The sequence below is a fragment of the Macaca thibetana genome, chromosome 2 (genome assembly GCF_024542745.1).
Source record: "Macaca thibetana thibetana isolate TM-01 chromosome 2, ASM2454274v1, whole genome shotgun sequence".
In the NCBI taxonomy this organism is placed as follows: domain Eukaryota; kingdom Metazoa; phylum Chordata; class Mammalia; order Primates; family Cercopithecidae; genus Macaca; species Macaca thibetana.
This window is the reverse complement of record NC_065579.1, coordinates 1922120-1942645: the sequence shown is the minus strand read 5'-3', so window position 1 is coordinate 1942645 and position 20526 is coordinate 1922120. Positions and strand designations below refer to the sequence as shown.

The 20526-nt window shown below is 43.0% G+C and overlaps 1 protein-coding gene and 1 long non-coding RNA gene across 3 annotated transcripts in view; both read right to left on the bottom strand.

Annotated features, from left to right (window-relative positions):
- Window positions 1-20526, bottom strand: part of LOC126948014 (uncharacterized) — a 198653-nt gene that overhangs the window by 31803 nt on the left and 146324 nt on the right. The window lies entirely within an intron of this gene.
- Window positions 1-20526, bottom strand: part of PAK2 (p21 (RAC1) activated kinase 2) — a 93839-nt gene that overhangs the window by 4351 nt on the left and 68962 nt on the right. For both annotated transcript variants that reach the window (XR_007723274.1, XM_050779178.1), the window contains exons 8-13: window positions 17982-18045; window positions 15924-15972; window positions 15332-15444; window positions 13621-13738; window positions 9741-9840; window positions 6601-6797 (exon numbers count right to left, since the gene is read on the bottom strand). Coding sequence is in view for 1 of the 2 variants with exons in the window: in XM_050779178.1 (XP_050635135.1) it covers window positions 6601-6797; window positions 9741-9840; window positions 13621-13738; window positions 15332-15444; window positions 15924-15972; window positions 17982-18045 (641 nt within the window). In the remaining variant the exon portion in view is untranslated. The remainder of the gene's footprint in view (window positions 1-6600; window positions 6798-9740; window positions 9841-13620; window positions 13739-15331; window positions 15445-15923; window positions 15973-17981; window positions 18046-20526) is intronic.

Below are 20526 nucleotides of genomic sequence, written 5' to 3'. Positions count from 1 at the left end.
GGAGGCAGAGGTTGCAGTGAGCTGAGATCCGGCCACTGCGCTCCAGTCTGGGCAACAGAGAGAGACTCTGTCTCAAAAAAAGAAAAGGATAGCTCAGCACAGTCACAGAGCCGTGAATAAAGTCTATGAACTTTTCTTCTTTAAAGAAAATCATCATAAAATACTGAACTGGGCTTATCATTATCTCATTTAAATTTAGATTTGATACTTTCCTCTTATTTTTAGATGTTACATTTCTCTAAGTTATTCTTCCAAAATCAGATTCACATTTGGTTTTTCTTTAGTTATAAATGCGATGCATATTGCTTTTGTTTTGTTTTGTTTTTTTGTTGAGACAGAGTCTCACTCTGTCACCAAGGCTGGAGTGCAGTGGTGCAATCTTGGCTCACTGCAACCTCTGCCTCCCGGGTTCAAGTGATTCTCCTGCCTCAGCCTCCAGAGTAGCTGGGATTACAGATGCCACTATGACCAGCTAATCTTTGTATTTTTAGTAGAGATGGGGTTTCACCATATTGGTCAGGCTGGTCTTGAATTCTTGACTTCAAGTGATCCATCTACCTCGGCCTCCCAAAGTGCTAGGATTACAGGCGTGAGCCACTATGCCCAGTCCATATTGCTTTAAAAAATAAAACAATGTTAATAATTAAAAATAACCACAATCTCACCATTGATCATCCTGCTTAGTTTTCTCAAATTTTTTTCAAGTCATACGTATCATTTTAAAAAATGAGATTTGTGAAGACTTAAAAAAAAAATTAGGCTGGGCATGGTGGCCCATGCCTGTAATCCTAGCACTCTAAGATGCTGAGACAAGTGGATTGCCTGAGCTCAGGAGCTCGAGACCAGGCTGGGCAACATGGCAAAACCCCATTGCTACTAAAAATTCAAAAAAAAAAAAAAAAAAAAATTAGCTGGGTGTGGTGGCACACGCCTGTAGTTCCAGTTACTTGGGAGGCTGAGGCAGAACGCTTGAATGTGGGAGGTGGAGGTTGCAGTGAGTGGAGATTGCACCCTGAACTCCAGCCTGGGCAACAGAGCAAGACTCTGTCTCAAAAATAAAAACCAAAAACAAATTATCCCAGGTCATCATTACTAGTAACTACCTAGATCTATAAAACTACTTTAATGGCTTAAGTAAACACTGCCTTATATGAATGTTTCCTAATTTAATCAACTCCCTTTAGAAAATCCTTATGTAGTTCTAATTATTTCCTCTACAGTTCTACACATTTAATTAATTTATTTATTTTTGAGATAGAGTCTGGCTCTGTGGCCCAGACTGGAATGCAATGGTGCGATCTCAGCTCAATGCAACCTTCACCTCCTGAGTTCAAGCGATTCTCCTGCCTCAGTCTTCCGAGTAGTTAATTTTTTTGTATTTTCAGTAGAGACAGCATTTCACTATGTTGGACAGGCTGGTCTTAAACTCCCGACCTTGTGATCCACCTGCCTTGGCCTCGCAAAATGCTGGGATTACAGGTGTCAGCCACTGCATCCAGCCTATTTTTCTTTTGAGACACAGTCTTGCTCTGTTGCCCAGGCTGGAGTGCAGTGGCATGATCTCAGCACACGGCAACCTCTGCCTCCCAGGTTCCAGCAATTCTCGCATCTCAGCCTCCTGAGTAGCTAGAGGTACAGGCAGGCACCACTATGACCGACTAATTTTTGTATTTTTAGTAGAGACGGGGTTTCACCACGTTGGCCAGGTTGGTCTCAAACTCCTGACCTCAAGGGATCTGCCCACCTTGGCCTCCCAAGTGCTGAGATTACAGGTGTGAGCCACTGCACCTGGTCCTGAATTATTATTTTTAATTGACTATTTTTTTTTTTTTAGAAGTTTTAGGTTTACAGGAAATTGAGCAGAGAGTACAAAGTTCCCACACGCAGCCTCCCTCATGTGGAGTGTTACTATTATCTGCATTATTACACTATGGGACACTTGTTACTAATGAACCAATACTGATACGTTTCTATTAAACTAAAGGCCTCAGTTTACATTAGGGTTCACTGTGTATTACATTATATAGTCCTATGGTTTTTTTTGTTTTGTTTTTAGTTTTCTTATGCAGTCTCGATATGTTGCCCAGACTGGCCTTGAACTCCTGGGCTCAAGAGATGCTCCTGCTTCAGCCTTTCAAGTAGCGGGGACTACGGGTGTGCACCACCGTGCCTAGTTGTTCCATGGGTTTTGAAAATGAACACTGTCCAGTGTCCACCATTATAATATCATACAAAGTAACTTCAGTGCCCAAAAAACTCCCCGTGCTTCATCTACTCCTCCTCTCTACCCTCCGGCCCTGCCAAACCCCATAGCCACTGATCGTTTTCATTTTTACTCTCTCTAGTTGAAACAATACGTAGCCTTTTTAGACTGGGTTCTTTCACTAAGCAATATGCATTTAAAGTTCTTACAACTGAAATGCAGTTGTAAGACTGTTTTAATGAGCTTGTGTGGTAATTCTTTTATCTGTGCCAGTTCTGTATCTGTTTCAGTTGACTGGATGTTTTTCTCATTATAGTCTGCATTCGCCTGCTCCTTTGCCTATCTGGTAAACTTTGACTGGATGTCTGGGTGCTTGCTGGGTCCTGGCTACTTCTGTATTCCTACAAATATGCTTTTCCCCCCCTTTAGGCAGATAAAATCTTGTTTTTTTTTTTTTTTTTTTTTTTTTTTTTTTTTTTTTTGAGACGGAGTCTTGCTCTGTCTCCTGGGCTAGGAGTTGCAGTGGCCGGATCTCAGCTCACTGCAAGCTCCGCCTCCCGGGTTCACGCCATTCTCCTGCCTCAGCCTCCCGAGTAGCTGGGACTACAGGCGCCACCACCTCGCCCAGCTAGTTTTTTGTATTTTTTAGTAGAGACGGGGTTTCACCATGTTCACCAGGTTGGTCTCGATCTCCTGACCTCGTGATCCACCCATCTCGGACTCCCAAAGTGCTGGGATTACAGGCTTGAGCCACCGCGCCCGGCCAAAATCTTGTTTTACTTGAATGACTGGATCTATGGAATCACCAAGATCCGCTATGTATAGACAAGAGAGGGAGACCTTTATTCTTAGTTTCTTCCTCCTCGGACAGTCTTAATGACTTTCTCCTTCTTGGACCAGTGCTTTCCTGGTCTTAGACCCACGTGCCCTGGCCTGGTCAACCAGAAGCTTCTTGAGGCCTTGTCTATATTCAGCATGGAATCAGTTCCCAAAGAACCTGCTTGTTTTTGAACATGTCCCCCCTTCACTTCATGTACATGTAAAGGCCAATCTTCGTGGATTCACAGTGTCTTCTGAGCAGCTGGGACGGAATTCTCGTCTTCCTCATCCATGTTGCCTTTTTGGTAATTTGTGCATTAGCAGTTATGCCCATATGCCTGTGGGCCAAGGTGGTTTTTTTGTTTTTGAGACAGAATCTCTCTGCCGCCCAGTTTCAAGCAATTCTCCCGCCTCAGCCTCCCGAGTAGCTGGGAATACAGGTGCCCGCCACGACGCCTGGCTCATTTTTGAATTTTTAGTAGAGACAAGGTTTCACCATGTTAGGCTGGTCACGCCTGACCTCAAGTGATCCGCCCACCTCAGCCTCCCAAAGTGCTGAGATTACAGGCATGAGCCACCGCGCCTGACCAAGGGTTTTTTTTTTTTTTTTTGCAGGGGGCGGGGGATCCAGCCTGGGAATGGATAGTCACAGGCGTGCAGAAGATCAGCCCATCTTTGGAAAGCTTCTGGATCTGCTGATAGGAGCTGGTGCTGGTGATTTCACCAGTCTCACTGGGGTTCAAATATACCTTTTTGTCACAGTGAAGGCCACTGGAGGCGAGCCTCTTCTGAAGCCTAAGCGTACTCCTGGCTGTGGGCGCAGTCCTGTAATATTCTTCAGCTTTGTACAGGAAAGCAGTTAAGTTACTTGGGAACAGATCCCGTTGGTCTTCTCTCTCCCATGTAGACTCCTCTTTCAAAATACATCCAGAATCCCACCACTTTTTACCACCTCCGCTGATACCGTCCTGGTCGAGGCTATCATCACTGCTTGCCTGAATCATTACATCAGCCTCCTAACTGGTCTTCTGCTCTGCCTTTGCCTTCCTCAAGAATCTCTCAACAAAGTAGCCAGGGCAATCCTATTAAAACCTAAGGAGACCAACTTACTCCTCCGCTCAAATCTCTCTAACAGTTTCCCCATCTGGCCTCCAGTAAAAGCCAGAATCCTTCCAAGGGTCTCATAAGGCACTACAGCCTGGCCTGGTTTCTCTGCAGATCGACCGCACCTCTTGCTGTTTGCTCAGCAGAGGCCAGCTATGCTGAGGTCCGTCATCACCTCTTGATACACCAGGCACGCTCCTGCTTTAGGGCTTTTGCACGTGCTGTGCCTTCTGTTTAGAATCCTTTCCCCTTAGGTAAGTATCACTCTCGCACTTCCTGTGTCCAAATGTCACCTCACCTCAGTGAAGCCCTCCCTATGCATGCTTTTGATTTAATTTTAAAATTTATTTTTATTGTATTTTTTTGGAGACAAATACAGACTCTAGCTGTCACCCAAGCTGGAGTGCAGTGATGTGAGAACAGCTCACGGCAGCCTCATCTTCCTTGGGCCCAAGTGACCCACCCACTGAGGCGGGATGGTCCCAGTTAGCTGTGACTACAGGCACACACTAACATGCTTGGCTAATTTTTAAAATTTTTTTTGTAGAGATGGGGTCTCACTATGTTGCCTAGGCTGGCCTTGAACTCCTAGGCTCAAGAAATCCTCCCACCTTGGCCTCCCAAAATACTGGGATGACAGGCATGAGCCACTGTGCCCAGCTCTCCAAGCACCTTTTGAAAGTAAACGCCCTAACCTCCTTCCTGCCAGTCTCAGCACTCAAGAGTCCATTCTTCAATATATTACACATTATTCTGTTTATTTGGTTTTTCTCTCTTTTCCCATTAGAATATAAGTTCTGTAAGAGCAGGAATTTGTGTGGGTTCTTTTAGACAGCCTTTTGAGTAGTGCTTAGCACACGGCAGGTACTCAAATCAATACTGGCTAAATGAATGAATGAAATTAGAGAACTTTAAACATCGTTCTGAAAAGTACCCTAATTAATCACCTCTAGAGAAGTACTTTAACTGCGCACATGAACTGGAATCTTTGGCAACGGGATGAAAAGCATTCAGGATACAGAGGGCCAGAATCTACTGCCATCTGTTATTCAGTTTCTTTCACTTAGCACCATACTTTGAAGGCTCAGTGCTGCAACACAGATTGGTACTTCCTTCCTATGACCAAATAATATTCCACTGTTCAGCAGGTTTGAATTATTTCCATTTTTAGTGGAAATAATTGAGGCTGCATGCAGGCTTTTGTATGGATGTATGATTGTAATTCTCTTGGCTCTGCTGTCTGTACCCAGCAGAGGAACTCTTAGGTCATCTGGTAATCCAGTATTCACTTCATACAGAATTGTCAAATTGTTTTCTAAGGCAGATGTACCATTTTATATTTTGCAATGAACAAGGGTTCCAGTTTATCTTCTCACCAACATCTATTTATTTATTTATGGAGACAGAGTTTTGCTTTGTTGCCCAGGATGGAGTGCAGTGGTGCGATCTTGGCTCACTGCAACCTCTGCCTCCCGGGTTCAAGCGATTCTCTTGCCTCAGCCTCCCAAGTAGCTGGGATTACAAGTGCCCACCACCGCACCCAGCTAATTCTGTATTTTTAGTAAAGATGGGGTTTCTCCATGTTGGTCAGGCTGATCTTGAACTCCCAACCTCGGCCTCCCAAAGTGCTGGGTTTACAGGTGTGAGCCACCGCACCTGGCCACCAACATTTATTATTGTCTTTTTGAGTATAACAATTCTAGTAGTTGGAAGTGTTATCCTGTTGGGGTGGGTTTTTTGCTGTTGTTGTTTTCTGAGATAGAGTCTCACCCTGTTGCCCAGGCTGGAGTGCAGTAGCTCTTGGCCACCTTGGCTCACCGCAACTGCCACCTCCTGGGTTCAAGCAATTCTCTTGCCTCAGCCACTGATTGTTGAGGTTCTGATTTACATTTCCTTAATAAGTGATAATGTCGAACCACATATGGTAATTTAAAAGAAAAAGAAGTGGCCAGGCACAGTGGCTCACACTTGTAATGCCAGCACTTTGGGAGGCCAAGGTGGGTGGATCAACTGAGGTCAAGAGTTTGAGACCAGCCTGACCCAACATGGAGAGACCCCGTCTCTATAAAAATACAAAAATCAGCTGGGTGTGGTGGCGCACACCCACAGTTCCAGCCACTTGGGAGGCTGAGGTAGGAGGATCGCTTGAACCTGAGAGGTGGAGGTTGCAGTGAGCTGAGATTGCGCCACTGCACTCTAGACTAGGCAACAGAGTGGGACCCTGTCTTAAAAAATCTTAAAACATAAAAGAAGGAGAAGGTTTAGAGGCAGGTGCTCCAAACTTCCTATGTAAAATACAAAACAATACAGCTTACTACTAAAAACCTACCAAGTCTTCACCTAGCACATTAATTTGTGACTCAGAAAGCAAATGATTTTCAGATGAAGAGTTAGGGGCAGAGACTAGGTTTTATCAACTTTCTACTTTAAATTCAAGAAAAATATTTACAAGGCTGGTGTTTAATTGATCTTACCCTCAAGGGATTTTCATTGAGGTATGGAGGCTCTCCTTCTACCATCTCAATAGCCATGATACCCAGAGACCATATGTCGACTTTGGGGCCATAAGCTTTCCGTGTAACCACCTCTGGTGCCATCCAGTATGGGGTTCCGACCATGGTACTGCGTTTGCTCTGCTCGGGCGTGATCTGGGCACAGAAACCAAAGTCAGCTACAAAACAAAACAAAACAGAACAGAGTTAATGGTTTCCACAGATCGTTTTAACAAAGGAGTTCACTTCAGATGATGTAATTAATTATATTTTGACTCTTCAGCCTCTTGTTTTTAAGGATTTTATTAATAAAGTAAACCAGAATGAGTTTAAAAATATTTTCATGATGTAACACACTCTCACATTTTACTTTTACTTGTCACAGAGTCCAAATTATCAGGAGGCCTTTTATTCTGAATAATTCATTCTCTCCTAAAAAATCTTTTTTTTTTTTTTTTTTTTTTTTTTCCTGAGACGGAGTCTCGGTCTGTCTCCCGGGCTGGAGTGCAGTGGCGCAATCTCGGCTCACTGCAAGCTCCGCCTCCCGGGTTCACGCCATTCTCCTGCCTCAGCCTCCGGAGTAGCTGGGACCACAGGCGCCCACCACCGCGCCCGGCTAATTTTTGTATTTTTAGTAGAGACGGGGTTTCACCGTGTTGACCAGGATGGTCTCGATCTCCTGACCTCGTGATCCTCCCACCTCGGCCTCCCAAAGTGCTGGGATTACAGGCGTGAGCCACAGCGCCCGGCCTCTCCTAAAAAATCTAAGAGAACTGAAAGAGGTCCATGAACAAGTAAGCGAAGGCAGACGCCGAAACTAAAGGCAGTGATCAGGCAAAGGTCGAAGGTCAGGCCACGGAAACCACTTTGTCTTTGAATTCTGTTTAATTTTTAAAATTTCCTGTAGAGAGGGAGTCTCCCTATGTTGCCTAGGCTGGTCTTGAACTCTTGGGCAACACAGGGAGGGATCTTCATACCTTGGCCTCCCAAAGTGTTGAGATTACAAGTGGGAGCCACCACACCCAGCTGTAAACTGTTTTTGAATAAAACAAACAGAAGCTAGAGTCACTAAACATCCATCATCTCAGCAGAGAGCCTAGAAAAAGAACACACTGAACTGCACCAAGCGATGAGTTCGCCGCCCGTGCTACCTTCTCAGCCATCTCACCTGGAACAGAGGCGCAGGACGCCTGGTGTAGTACTCAATATTCATTTAGTGGAAAAGTCAGGATTCGTATTTAGAATTCTTTCTTATGCTGTTCAACCCATTCTACTCCATATGTGACTACTGTTAAAATTTAGGTTTGTAAGCTTTAGACTGTTGGTTACGCATGTACATATATGCATGAATAAAATCTATGAACTGTTTGGTTTGCATTATCAATCAGGATATTCTGTAAACTTTTGTAAAACCATTTTTTTAAAGAGACCTTTCCATATCAGTACATTTATCTGCCTACTTAAACATTTTTTATTTTTAAATTTTTTGTCACAGCGTTTCACTCCGTTGCCCATGCTAAGTGCAGTAGAGCAATTTCAGCTCACTGCAACCTCTGCCTCCTGTGCTCAAGCCATCCTCCTACCCCAGCCTCCCAAGTAGCTGGGATTAGAGGCGTCTGCCACCATGCCCAGCTAACTGTTGTATTTTTAGTAGAGATGGAGTCTTGCCATGTTGCTCAGTCTAGTCTCGAACTCCTGGGCTCAAGCAATCCACCTGCCTCGGCCTCCCAAAGTGCTGGGATTACAGGCGTGAGCCACTGCACCTGGCCTGCCTCATCTTAAAAACTACACAGAGGGCTGGGCGCGGTGGCTCACGCCTGTAATCCCAGCACTTTAGGAGGTCGAGGCAGGTGGATCACGAGGTCAGGAGATCGAGACCATCCTGGCTGACATGGTGAAACCTTGTCTCTACTAAAAATATAAAAAACTAGCCGGGTGTGGTGGCGGGCACCTGTAGTCCCAGCTACTCTGGAGGCAGAGGCAGGAGAATGGCGTGAACCCGGGAGGCAGAGCTTGCAGTGAGCGGAGATCGTGCCACTGCACTCCAGCCCGGGTGACAGAGCGAGACTCCGTCTCAAAACAAAAAAAAAACAACAAACAAACAAACAAACAAAACTACACAGAATATAAAAATATAATAATCTATTTAATTTATTCTCTTACTGCTCAACACTTAAGATAGTTTTGGTTTTTCTTTACAATATTGCAGAGAACATCCTTGTACTTACTGTGGTATGTAAGTTCAGAAATTCTACAGGAGAGAATTCTAAAAGAGTAACAGTTAGGTCAAATAATATTTATAGCTAAAATGAGTACTTAAAACAACCCAGGTACTGTTTAAGTACCTTATAAGAATTAAAATATTTAATCCTCATGGTAACCCTACGAGAAAGGTACATTTATTATTACAATTATTCCCATTTTACAAAAAGGAAAACGGAGGCACAAAAACAACTTATCCAAGGTTATTCACCGAGTAAATGGCAGAGCCAGGAAAAAAAAATGTCATTCAAAAGTTTAATTCAGTTGCATGTGTATTCATCAAAAATGAATGAGAGCGTCCCCATTAAGATTACTTAAAAATAAGCAATCATGGCCGGGCATGGTGGCTCACGCCTGTAATCCCAGCACTTTGGGAGACTGAGGCGGGCAGATCACCTGAGTTCAGGAGCTCGAGACCAGCCTGACCAACGTGGAGAAACTCCATCTCTACTAAAAATACAAAAATCAGATGGGTGTGGTGGGGCGCGCCTGTAATCCCAGCTACTCAGAAGGCTGAGGTGGGAGAATTGCTTCAACCCAGGAGGCGGAGGTTGCAGTGAGCCGAGATCGCGCCGTTGCACTCCAGCCTGGGTGACAAGAGCAAAACTCCGTCTCAAAAGAAAAGACATTACCTAAAAACGTCGTATCTAGTGGTAATTATTAGGTAATGTCTTATCTAGCTAGTCCTTTCTCTGGCACTGATTAGTTAAAACCCTCAGAGTATCACTCAGTTTTCAAAGGTCTTACCTCTTCCTATATTAAATCATTATTAATCCTTGCATTGGTCAAGAAAAGTTTTTAATTAAACAAAAGGCAGAAACTTAAAATAAAAAATAGTGGTTTGTCCATTTGTTACTCACTGAGCTTAACCGATCCTTCCATTCCCAAAAGTACATTGTCACTTTTGATGTCTCTGTGAATCACTTGATTAGCATGTAAAAACTCCAATGCCTGTAAACACTGAACAGAAGAAAAACACCTATTAATGAAATAGCCCCTGAAAAGACACAGGGAGGTTCCCGTACAGTAGTTATGGCCTGAGCACTGCTTCCAGTACCCAGAAAAGACCCACCAATACTTTTAGTTATAAAGAGAAAACATCCTCTCTTATATACAAAGTTATGAAAAGTAATTATATCTCCTCCTTAAAGTTTTATATAAGAAAATAAAATTTTTTGGCCGGGCGCGGTGGCTCAAGCCTGTAATCCCAGCACTTTGGGAGGCCGAGACGGGCGGATCACGAGGTCAGGAGATCGAGACCATCCTGGCGAACACGGTGAAACCCCGTCTCTACTAAAAAATACAAAAAACTAGCCGGGCGAGGTGGCGGGCGCCTGTAGTCCCGGCTACTCGGGAGGCTGAGGCAAGAGAATGGTCTAAACCCGGGAGGCGGAGCTTGCAGTGAGCTGAGATCCGGCCACTGCACCCCAGCCTGGGCGACAGAGCAAGACTCTGTCTCAAAAAAAAAAAAAAAAAAAAAAAAAAAAAAAATTTTTTGAAAAGTTAGTAGATGCCCTCCTATCCTCTGATCTTACTCAGGGACACTGTTGAGCTGGGTCTGTATAATTTCTTGCCTCCTGGCCGGGTAAGGCAGGTAGATCACTTGAGGGCAGGAGTTCAAGACCAGCCTGGCCAACATAACAAAACCCTATCTCTACTAAAAAATACAAAAATTAGCCAGGTGTGATGGCTCACTCTTGTAATCCCAGCACTTTGGGAGACCAAGGCAGGTGGATCATCTGAGGTCAGCAGTTCCAGACCAGCTGGGCCAACATGATGAAACCTTGTGTCTGCTAAAAATACAAAGAAAATAGCTGGGTGTGGTGGCACACACCTGTAACCACAGCTACTCAGAAGGCTGAGGTAGCAGAATTGCTTGAACCTGGGAGGCAGAGGTTGCAGTGAGCCGAGATCGCGTCACTGCACTCCAGCCTGGGAGACAGAGCAAGACTCCATCTCGGAAAAAAAAAAGACAGAAAGAAAGAAAAATTAGTGAGGTGTGGTGCCTCAGGCCTGTAATCCCAGCTACTCGGGTGGCTGGGGCAGGAGAAGCCCTTGAATCTAGGAGGCGGAGGTTGCAGCAAGCTGAGATTGTGCCACTGCACTCCAGCCTGGGTGAGAGAGCGAGACTCAGTCTCAAAACAAAACAACAATAAAAAATTGCCTCTTTCAGGTTTAAATGCCTAAAGGTATACAACACTTAGTAAACATGCACAGGCTCTTCAGAAATCATTTCAACAGTAATGAAAAAAACTTGATCATTCCCATCTGAATGAGAGATACTCGAAGGCTAGTCAATGTGAGCCACTGAGAAGCGGTAAGATTCTGGGTGGCCGCTTCCATCTGGCTGTTCATCAGAGACAAGATGTTCTTCTTCAGTGACGGATTTTAATTCAGCTGCATCTACAACTTGGACATGAATGACGAAAGAATAGCTTTCCCCTTACACCATATTCCAGAAAGCACCGAGTCACAAAGTAGGTGCAAACTCTTCACTTCCTTACAAACGAGAACGAGATGACGTTTAAAACATCTGCCCACTCTGGTGTTTTTGAATATAAACTACGGGTGTAAGTTGGCTGTGCTTTTATTTCTTACTCCCATCACAGGAGAACAAAGTCAGCACAACTAAAAATCTCATCCAAAATCTTCTACTATTCATTCAAGGAAAAACAGACAAATTGGGTGTTACACCGCAATATATTTACCAGGAAATAATCAGATACAAAGCTCCAGAAAATATTTGTACAAATAAATAGAAAGAAAACTGTCACAATTAAAAAGTCTGGCACACAAAAGAAAACTCAAATTAGAGGAACTCCCAAAATTAATTTTTATATCGATTACAAAGAAATCTGTAGAAAAAACAAAATTAAGTATAAATAGGTAAATTATTGTTTTTATCAGCTTTCCAGTGACCAAGCATCCATTGTTAAGGAATATCATATGCTATTAATATTCTATTCAAGAGTTCTTATTTCCTCCCTTCAACCAAAGAGGTACTATTCCTCAGGTAGAACATAATTCAGAATTAAAATTTTCTTTCTTTTTTTTTTTTTTTTTGAGGCGGAGTCTCGCTCTGTCGCCCAGGCTGGAGTGCAGTGGCGCGATCTCAGCTCACTGCAAGCTCCACCTCCCAGGTTTACGCCATTCTCCTGCCTCAGCCTCCCGAGTAGCTGGGACTACAGGCGCCGCCACCTCGCCCGGCTAGTTTTTTGTATTTTTTAGTAGAGACGGGGTTTCACCGTGTTAGCCAGGATGGTCTCGATCTCCTGACATCGTGATCCACCCATCTCGGCCTCCCAAAGTGCTGGGATTACAGGCTTGAGCCACCACGCCCGGCCTCAAAGAATATTTTTAACACTTTAAGATGACAGATGGAAAAGGGAAATATATATGTATCCTCCTTACATGAACAAAGTTTGTAATTCACATGTCCCTGAAGAACTGTTGAAGCCAAATCACAGAAAACACAATACAGTCCTACAAGCTTAAAATTCTGCCCTTTGTGACAGTGATTCCTATGATATTAGAAATTTCAATGACAATAAGCAAACCATTAGCCCAAAACTTATCTGTAGAAAAAGCTGAGATATAGGTGGGAAAAAGAAGGCCTATTTTTGGCTTAAATTGGCAATTTGGCAGAATTCTACTGGCTTAAGCTAATAGTATGTCTAGAAATTCATTAATGAATATAAAGAAATAACCAGTTTCTTCACCATTAGTGAACTCAATGAAGCTAGGCACAGACTTATTGATACTTAAGGCAAGTAAGTGTCCTGCTTCACCTGAGATAGTTCTAGTTTCCACTGTTGAGTGGTGCATTTCTTTCTTTCTTTTTTTTTGAGACAGTCTTGCTCTGTCGCCAGGCTGGAATGCAGCGGCGCGATCTCGGCTCACTGCAGCCTCCACCTCTTGGGTTCAAGTGATTGTCCTGCCTCAGCCTCCTGAGTAGCTGGGATTACAGGCATGCACCACCACACCCAGTTAATTTTTGTATTTTTAGTAGGGATGGGGTTACACCATGTTGGCCAGGATGGCCTCTATCTCTTGACCTTGTGATCCGCCTGCCTCGGCCTTCCAAAGCGCTGGGATTACAGGCATGAGCCACTGCGCCCGGCCTCTTTTTTTTTGAGACAGACTCTTGCTCTGTCGCCAGGCTGGAGTGCTGTGGCACGATTTCAGCTCACTGCAATGTCTCCCTCCCCAGCTCAAGCGATTCTCCTGCCTCAGCCTCCCGAGTAGCTGGGATTAAGGCACGCGCCATCACGCCCAGCTAATTTTGTATTTTTAGTAGAGATGGGGTTTCACCATGTTTCCCAGGCTGGTCTCAAACTCCCGACCTCAGGGAATCTGCCTGCCTCGGCCTCCCAAAGTGCTAGGATTACCAGCATGAGCCACCACTTCTAGCTGAGCGGTGTATTTCTAATGGTATACACCCTTTTACTCTCAAAAGTGTCCTGTTTGGATGGTAAATGATCGTCATCACTCTACCGGAATTTCCTTGTGAATCTGGATCTTCAAAGGTCCACAATTCATTCCCAAATTATCTTATACCTGAAGGAAAGGGCTGAAATGCCTGTGTAGGATGAAATGGTATGGGGATGGAGTAACTTGTAGAGAATGTGTACAGAGAAAGCACTTCCCACAATAACAATTAACTGTGCAGAAAAAGTTCCTTTTGTTCACTTCTTGCTAACCACATATCACCATAACATATCAAGGAGGAGGCACACCTACCTCTCTGCATACAGCAGCAATCTGTGCTTCATCCATGCAGGTTTCTGTTACCACATCAGTGAGCGATCCACCAGCAAGGTATTCCATGACCACAAACAATTCATCTCCTACCAGGTAACTAAAAATACACATACCAAATACACTCACACTTACATTTTTTCTAAACACATGGTATCCTATGTTGAAGAATTCAAATATTAAACACCCTAACAATGAAACTAGAGGGCTGGTAGCTTGAGAGTTAGGAAGAAAATTGGAAAGCTGCTATGTAACAGCACAGAAAAATAACTGAGGTTATGACCCTGAATCATTTTTAAGTTACAGTTTGCCCACAACTGTAGTGTGAGTATGCACACAGATTCATTCTGATTAAAATAATCCTACAATATAGAAATTACTAGTCCCGTTTTAGAGATAAAGAGACAAAGGCTTGGAGAGGTTCGTGACTCATCCAAGGTCACAGCTATTAATAGTAAGTGACAGAACCAGAATCTGAAGCCAAGCATCAACGATTCCAAAGCCCATGGCTTATCTTAATCACCCTACTATACTGACTTGAAATGTTATTTCAAAAAGCAGGGAACTGTACCTGAAAAGTTTATTTTTTATTTTTTTTTGAGATGGAGTCTTGCTCTGTTGCCAGGCTGGAGTGCAGTGGCGTGATCTCGGCTCACTGCAACCTCCGCCTCTTGGGTTCAAGCAATTCTCCTGTCTCAGCCTCCGGAGTAACTGGGACTACAGGTGCGTGGCACCATGGCCAGCTAATTTTTGTATTTTTAGTAGAGACGGGGTTTCACCATGTTGGCCAGGATGGTCTCGATCTCCTGACCTCATGATCCACCTGCCCTGGCCTCCCAAAGTGCTGGGAGTACAGGCATGAGCCACTGTGCCTGGCCTGAAAAGTTTATTTCTATGAACATGTTCTCCATAACTAGGGCTAAAGTCTCGAAATGTATTATCATTTCCTTATTCTAAACAAATTTAAATATGGAAGAAAATCACCTATAATCACCTCTATCTTCAATAAAACCACTGTTGTCATTTTCAACTAATCTTCTCTCATTCGTATATGTGACTGCTTTTTCAAGCGCAGTTGTAGTAATATACATCATTTTCTTTTTTTTTTGAGGAGTCTCACTGCGTTGCCCAGGCTGGAGTGCAGTGGTGCGACCTCAGCTCACTGCAACCTCCACCTCCCTGGTTCAAGCGATTCTCCTGCCTCAGCCTCCTGAGTAGCTGGGATTACAGGTGTGAGCCACTGCACCTGGCCAATATGCATCATTTTCTATTTTGCTTTTTGGTCTGTTATTTAACATTAATTCCTAAACTAAATGAGGTTTTGATAGACATACAATTTGTCCATAAAGGATAGCATTTGAAATAAAAATTAATCTACAAGTTTAAAAACCATGTGACCAGTCCCCTGTCAGTCACGACATGAATCACAGCCAACCATTCATGTTTTCACTTCAGGTCATTTGCAATGAATATAAACACCACCAGCTATGGCCTTCATTTAACTGCCTTCTCTCACTTGCCAAGTGATATCCTTGTAGAGAAGGACCTTCTAAAACTGCAGTGTGCTATTTTTACCTCTCCTCTTATTTCTCAGCATTGACAGTTTATTCTAAAGTGGCTAGCCAGCCCCCAAACCATGAGACTTAAAATTTCTACATTTTTATCCCAATGTTTAAGAAATAATCATATTTACCTGTCCAAGAAGTTAACTATGTTGGGATTTTTTAATTCTTTCATCACCAGAATCTCATTAATGATCAATTCCTTCTTTGGCTGTTTCTGTAAATTAATCTGTTTGATAGCAACCTATAATGAAAACAGGATTGAAAAAAATCAGGTTTACGAATTCTCTCAGAAAATTACAAACACCAAGCAGTTAATAACTTACTTTACGGCATGTATATTATATTATACAATGCTATTACTCATAGGTGGTACTTTTACTTGCACATTGCCTCTGCACAATGCTTTGTAATGTATAGAGCCTAAACAGTTTTAGATTTATCTTGAAGTTAATACACCCACAGTCAGTCCAACACTAAGAATTAATCCTCTTTTCACTTGAGCTGAGAAAACAATTTTTAAATACTTGCTTATTTATGACATTAAACTCAAAATTCCTTCTTTGTTCCCCTTAATGACAGAAGTGCTATAAAAACACGTAGAGCAATTCTTACAACATGTTCAACTTAAAAGAGAGTCCTAGTGATTCTTCCCAGCTTTATCTAGTTTCCACCTATATGACAAAATAATGGTAACATCCAGGATTATGACAAAGTAGCTACCTCCTGTCCCAATGCAACGTCAGTAGCAGTGAAAACTGTACCAGAAGCCCTAGAGGGAGAAAACAGCCAGATTTAAGGTTGACAAATCACCAGCATTTACAATATCCAAAGACTTTACACTTCAAGCAACTGAAAAAGAATTAAAGAACAGTGACGACCTAACATGCTTAAAAGGAGTAAAAGCAAAAACACGAGGAAAGGGGGTGGGGGAAGAAAAAGAGACAATCCTCATGGCCAAAACTTATGTTTGAAATATTTCAGACCTACAAAAATGTAGGGAAAAAAGATCAAGAAAAAAATATATTTAACATATACTTATGGATACACTTCCCTGATTAAGATACAAAGAACTATAAATAATTTGAAGATTCCCATGAGCCCTTTCCAACAGCAGTCTCCTTCCTCCCAAAGGTGATCTGTATTTGGTGTTTATCCTGTATTTGATGTTCATCATTTTCATGCATTTCTCCATACTTTTAACTACAAAGGACACAGATGTTTATCCCTATAAAATATACTTTGCCTAATTTTTTTTTTTGAGACGGAGTCTCCCTCTGTCGCCCAGGCTGGAATGCAGTGGCACAATCTCCACTCACTGCAAGCTCCGCCGCCTCCCAGTTTCACGCCATTCTCCTGCCTTAGCCTCCCTAGAAGCTGGGACTACAGGCGCCCGCCACCACGCCCGGCTAATGTTTTTTGTATTTTCAGTAGAGATGGGGTTTCACCGTGTTCGCCAGGATGGTCTCGATCTCCTGACCTGGTGATCCACCCGCCTCGGCCTCCCAAAGTGCTGGGATTACAGGCGTGAGCCACCGCGCCCGGCCTGCCTAATTTTTAAAGTCATATAGTTTCATTTCACATATTATCCTGCAACTTGCTTTTGTTACTCAATACTGGATTTGTGATGGTCATCCATATGGATAGGCGTTGCTTGTTCATTCATGCTCAAAAATAATAAGATAATCTTCAATTCTCTTTCACAAAACCAGTGCTGCAATTGAATTTAGCTGTTAGGAAGAAATTCAGGCCTGGTGCAGTGGCTCACACCTGTAATCCCAACACTTTGGGAGGCTGAGGCAGAAGAACTGTTTGAACCCAGGAGGCAGAGGCTGCAGTGAGCTGAGATTGTTTCACTGCACTCCAGCCTGGGTGACAGACTGAGACTTCACCAAAAAAAAAAAAGAGAGAGAAGGGAAGGAAGGAAGGAATTCATATGGAAGTTTTCAAAAATGGCTTAAGCCCTCACTGTAAATTCACTGAATGCTTTCCAGAGTTTAATAACATTAAAGATTTAAGGTGTTTATTTGCTTTGAAGCAACAGAAAAAAGGAGTTTAGTTAGTACACTTTAAAAATACAAATTACAGAACAAAATCAGAAGATGAGTAGACTCAAAAGTCGATACTCAATGACATGATTTAAATGCATTTTTTTATTGCTTATAATCCTGAAGTAAATATTCTTACTGTCTTTTAAATATATTTTGTGGGCAATTCTTCCCTCTAACTCTTTATTTTTTTTGAGACAGAGTCTTGCTGTGTCGCCCAGGCTGGAGTGCAGTGGCTGGATCTCAGCTCACTGCAAGCTCCGCCTCCCGGGTTTACGCCATTCTCCTGCCTCAGCCTCCCAAGTAGCTGGGACTACAGGCACCCACCACCTCGCCCGGCTAGTTTTTTGTATTTTTTAGTAGAGACGGGGTTTCACTGGGTTACCCAGGATGGTCTCGATCTCCTGACCTCGTGATCTGCCCGTCTCGGCCTCCCAAAGTGCTGGGATTACAGGCTTGAGCCACCATGCCCGGCCCCCTCTAACTAATTCTTTATCACGGATGGGAAATGACACTTAAGAAAAAATGACACACAATCGCTGCTAACAACTAGTACAGTTTTTTAACAGCATCTACAAATAACTGCATTATTTATTTACACAAATCCCCCAAGGGTACCACTCACAGACTACTACATAAGTGCTCAATGTCAGCAGGCAAAATAAATATCATGCTATAAAACCAGGAAATACTGAATATTGAATATTATGATAATACAGTCATGAATACTTACCCTTGTCCAATTTTTTCATATCTTGTATATTTTTTCTTAGGGTCACCTATGCTCACAATAGTTCCTAGAATAAACAAAAAGCTGGAAGCTCAGTCAAGCATTTTAAGTGTAAATTGATTTTGATATTATTATTCCTTTTAATAAATGCCACTGCTTTTATAAGTGATTTTCAAACATAACATTAAGTTTCAAAAATAACAGGTTTCAAACACAAAACACTAAAGAAACTTAAATACATAATAAAACTTTAAAAGTATCAGAAACAAGACACATTAAAAGTTAAAGTATCAGAAACAAGAAGACACATTATTTCCATGAGGTGAGACCTCCTAACTCATCATTCGCTCAATAATGGTCACATTTTGGAAAGACTGTACCAGTCTGTCAGAGATTAATTAGGTTCTCACATGTTCAGCTTTAGAATCAGGTAATCTCAAGGAAACAGACATATTTGAATATAAAAGATATATTTGAATATAGAAATAGGTATATTTGAATATATCTATTAATAGATAACTTTGAGACTACTTAGTATTGTAAATAATAAAGGCTATCTAAACCCTAGATGGTCTTTCTGACTCCTCCAGTATACATATCATCTACCTTTCAATATATTTAGAAAACCACCTGTTAGCATAACAATTACTATGCTTTCACATAAACTAATCATATGTTTGTTTTAGGAAAGTTCAAAGTCGCAAGAAACATATTTTAAAATCAGGAAGTTGGGGCTGGGCACGGTGGCTCACGCCTATAATCCCAGCACTTTGGGAGGCCGAGGCGGGCAGATCACGAGGTCAGGAGATCGAGACCGTCCTAGCTAACACGGGGAAACCCCATCTCTACTGAAAAAAAATACAAAAAGTTAGCTGGGCGTGGTGGTGGGCGCCTGCAGTCCCAGCTATTTGGGAGGCTGAGGCAGGATAATGGCGTGAACCCGGGAGGCGGAGCTTGCAGTGAGCGGAGATCGCAACACTGTACTCCAGCCTGGGAGACAGCAAGACTCCGTCTCAAAAAAAAAATTAGGAAGTTGGACAGAAAATCATAACTTATATTCTTATTACTAGTAAGTCAAAATATAAGAAAAATCACATTACATTTTCACTTGCCTTGTCAAGGTAAAAAAGGACAGGACCATATCAAGGAAACTCACATAAATAATTTTATGTAGGTACCCAACCTCAAGTCAACAAGCAAAGAACAGGAGCAATAATAAGAGGCTAAGGCAAAAAGAAACCAAAAAGACTGGGGATGTGATAGCTAAAGGTCACAACTGAATGATGACGATCAGGATTCCAGTTAATTTTTTTTTTTTTTTAAAGTAGCAGCTCTCCTAAAATAATTCTTATATGCCCATAGAGTAACAGAGTAGGCTGGGTGTGGTGGCTCATGCCTGAGGTCAGGAGTTTGAGACCAGCTTGGCCAACATGGTGAAACTCCATCTCTACTAAAAATGCAAAAATTAGCAGGGTGTGGTGGTGCGTGCCTGTAGTCCCAGCTACTCGGGAGCCTGAGGCAGAAGAAACGCTTGAACCGGAGAGGCAGAGATTGCAGTGAGGGGAGCCAAGATCGTGCCACCGCACTCCAGCCTGGGCGACAGAGTCAGACTCTGTCTCAAAATAAAAAAAATAATAACAACAACAACAACAACAACAGAGTAACAGCCAGGCTTATACTTGAAAGCACTGAGAAATCAAAAGCAAATAAACATGAGGCATATGAACATTTGTTTGCTTTTTAGAGACAGGGTCTCACCCTGTCACCCAGGCTGGAGTGCAGTGGTGCAACCACAGCTCACTACAGCCTTGAACTCGTGGCTCAAGCAATCCTCCTGCCTCAGGCTCCCAGTCAGCTGGGACTACAGACACGCACCACCATGCCTCGTTAATTTTTTTTTTTTTTTGGGTAGAGTTGGGGTCTAAGTTGTATAGTTTGGCCTTGAACTCCTGGACTCGAGCTATCCTATCTTGGCCAGACAACGTACTGAGATTACAGGTTTGAGCCACTATGCCCAGCCTAAATGTTTAAAACAGTCCTTCCATAAACTATTTTTCCTTGATCCCTCTAGATTAGCATTCTTTAATTATTATTTATTATTATTATTGTTATTATTTTTTGAGACTGAGTCTCTCTCTTTTCCCAGGCTAGAGTGCAGTGGCACGATCTTGGCTCACTGCAATCTCTGCCTCCTGGGTTCTAGTGATTCTCCTGCCTTAGCTCCCCAAGTAGCTGGGATTACAGGCGCCTGCCAAGACACCCAGCTAATTTTTGTGTTTTTAGTAGAGATGGGGTTTTGCCATGTTGGCCAGGCTAGTCTTGCTCCTGACCTCAAGTGATCCGCCCACCTTGGTCTCCCAGAGTGCTGGGATTACAGGCGTGAGCCACAGTGCATGGTCAGTTAGCTTTTTTTTTTTGAGATGGAGTCTCACTCTGTTGCCAGGATGGAGTGCAGTGGCATGATTTCAGCTCACTGCAACCTCCACCTCCCGGGTTCAAGCAATTCTCTCGCCTCAGCCTCCCAAGCAGCTGGTACGACAGGCACGCG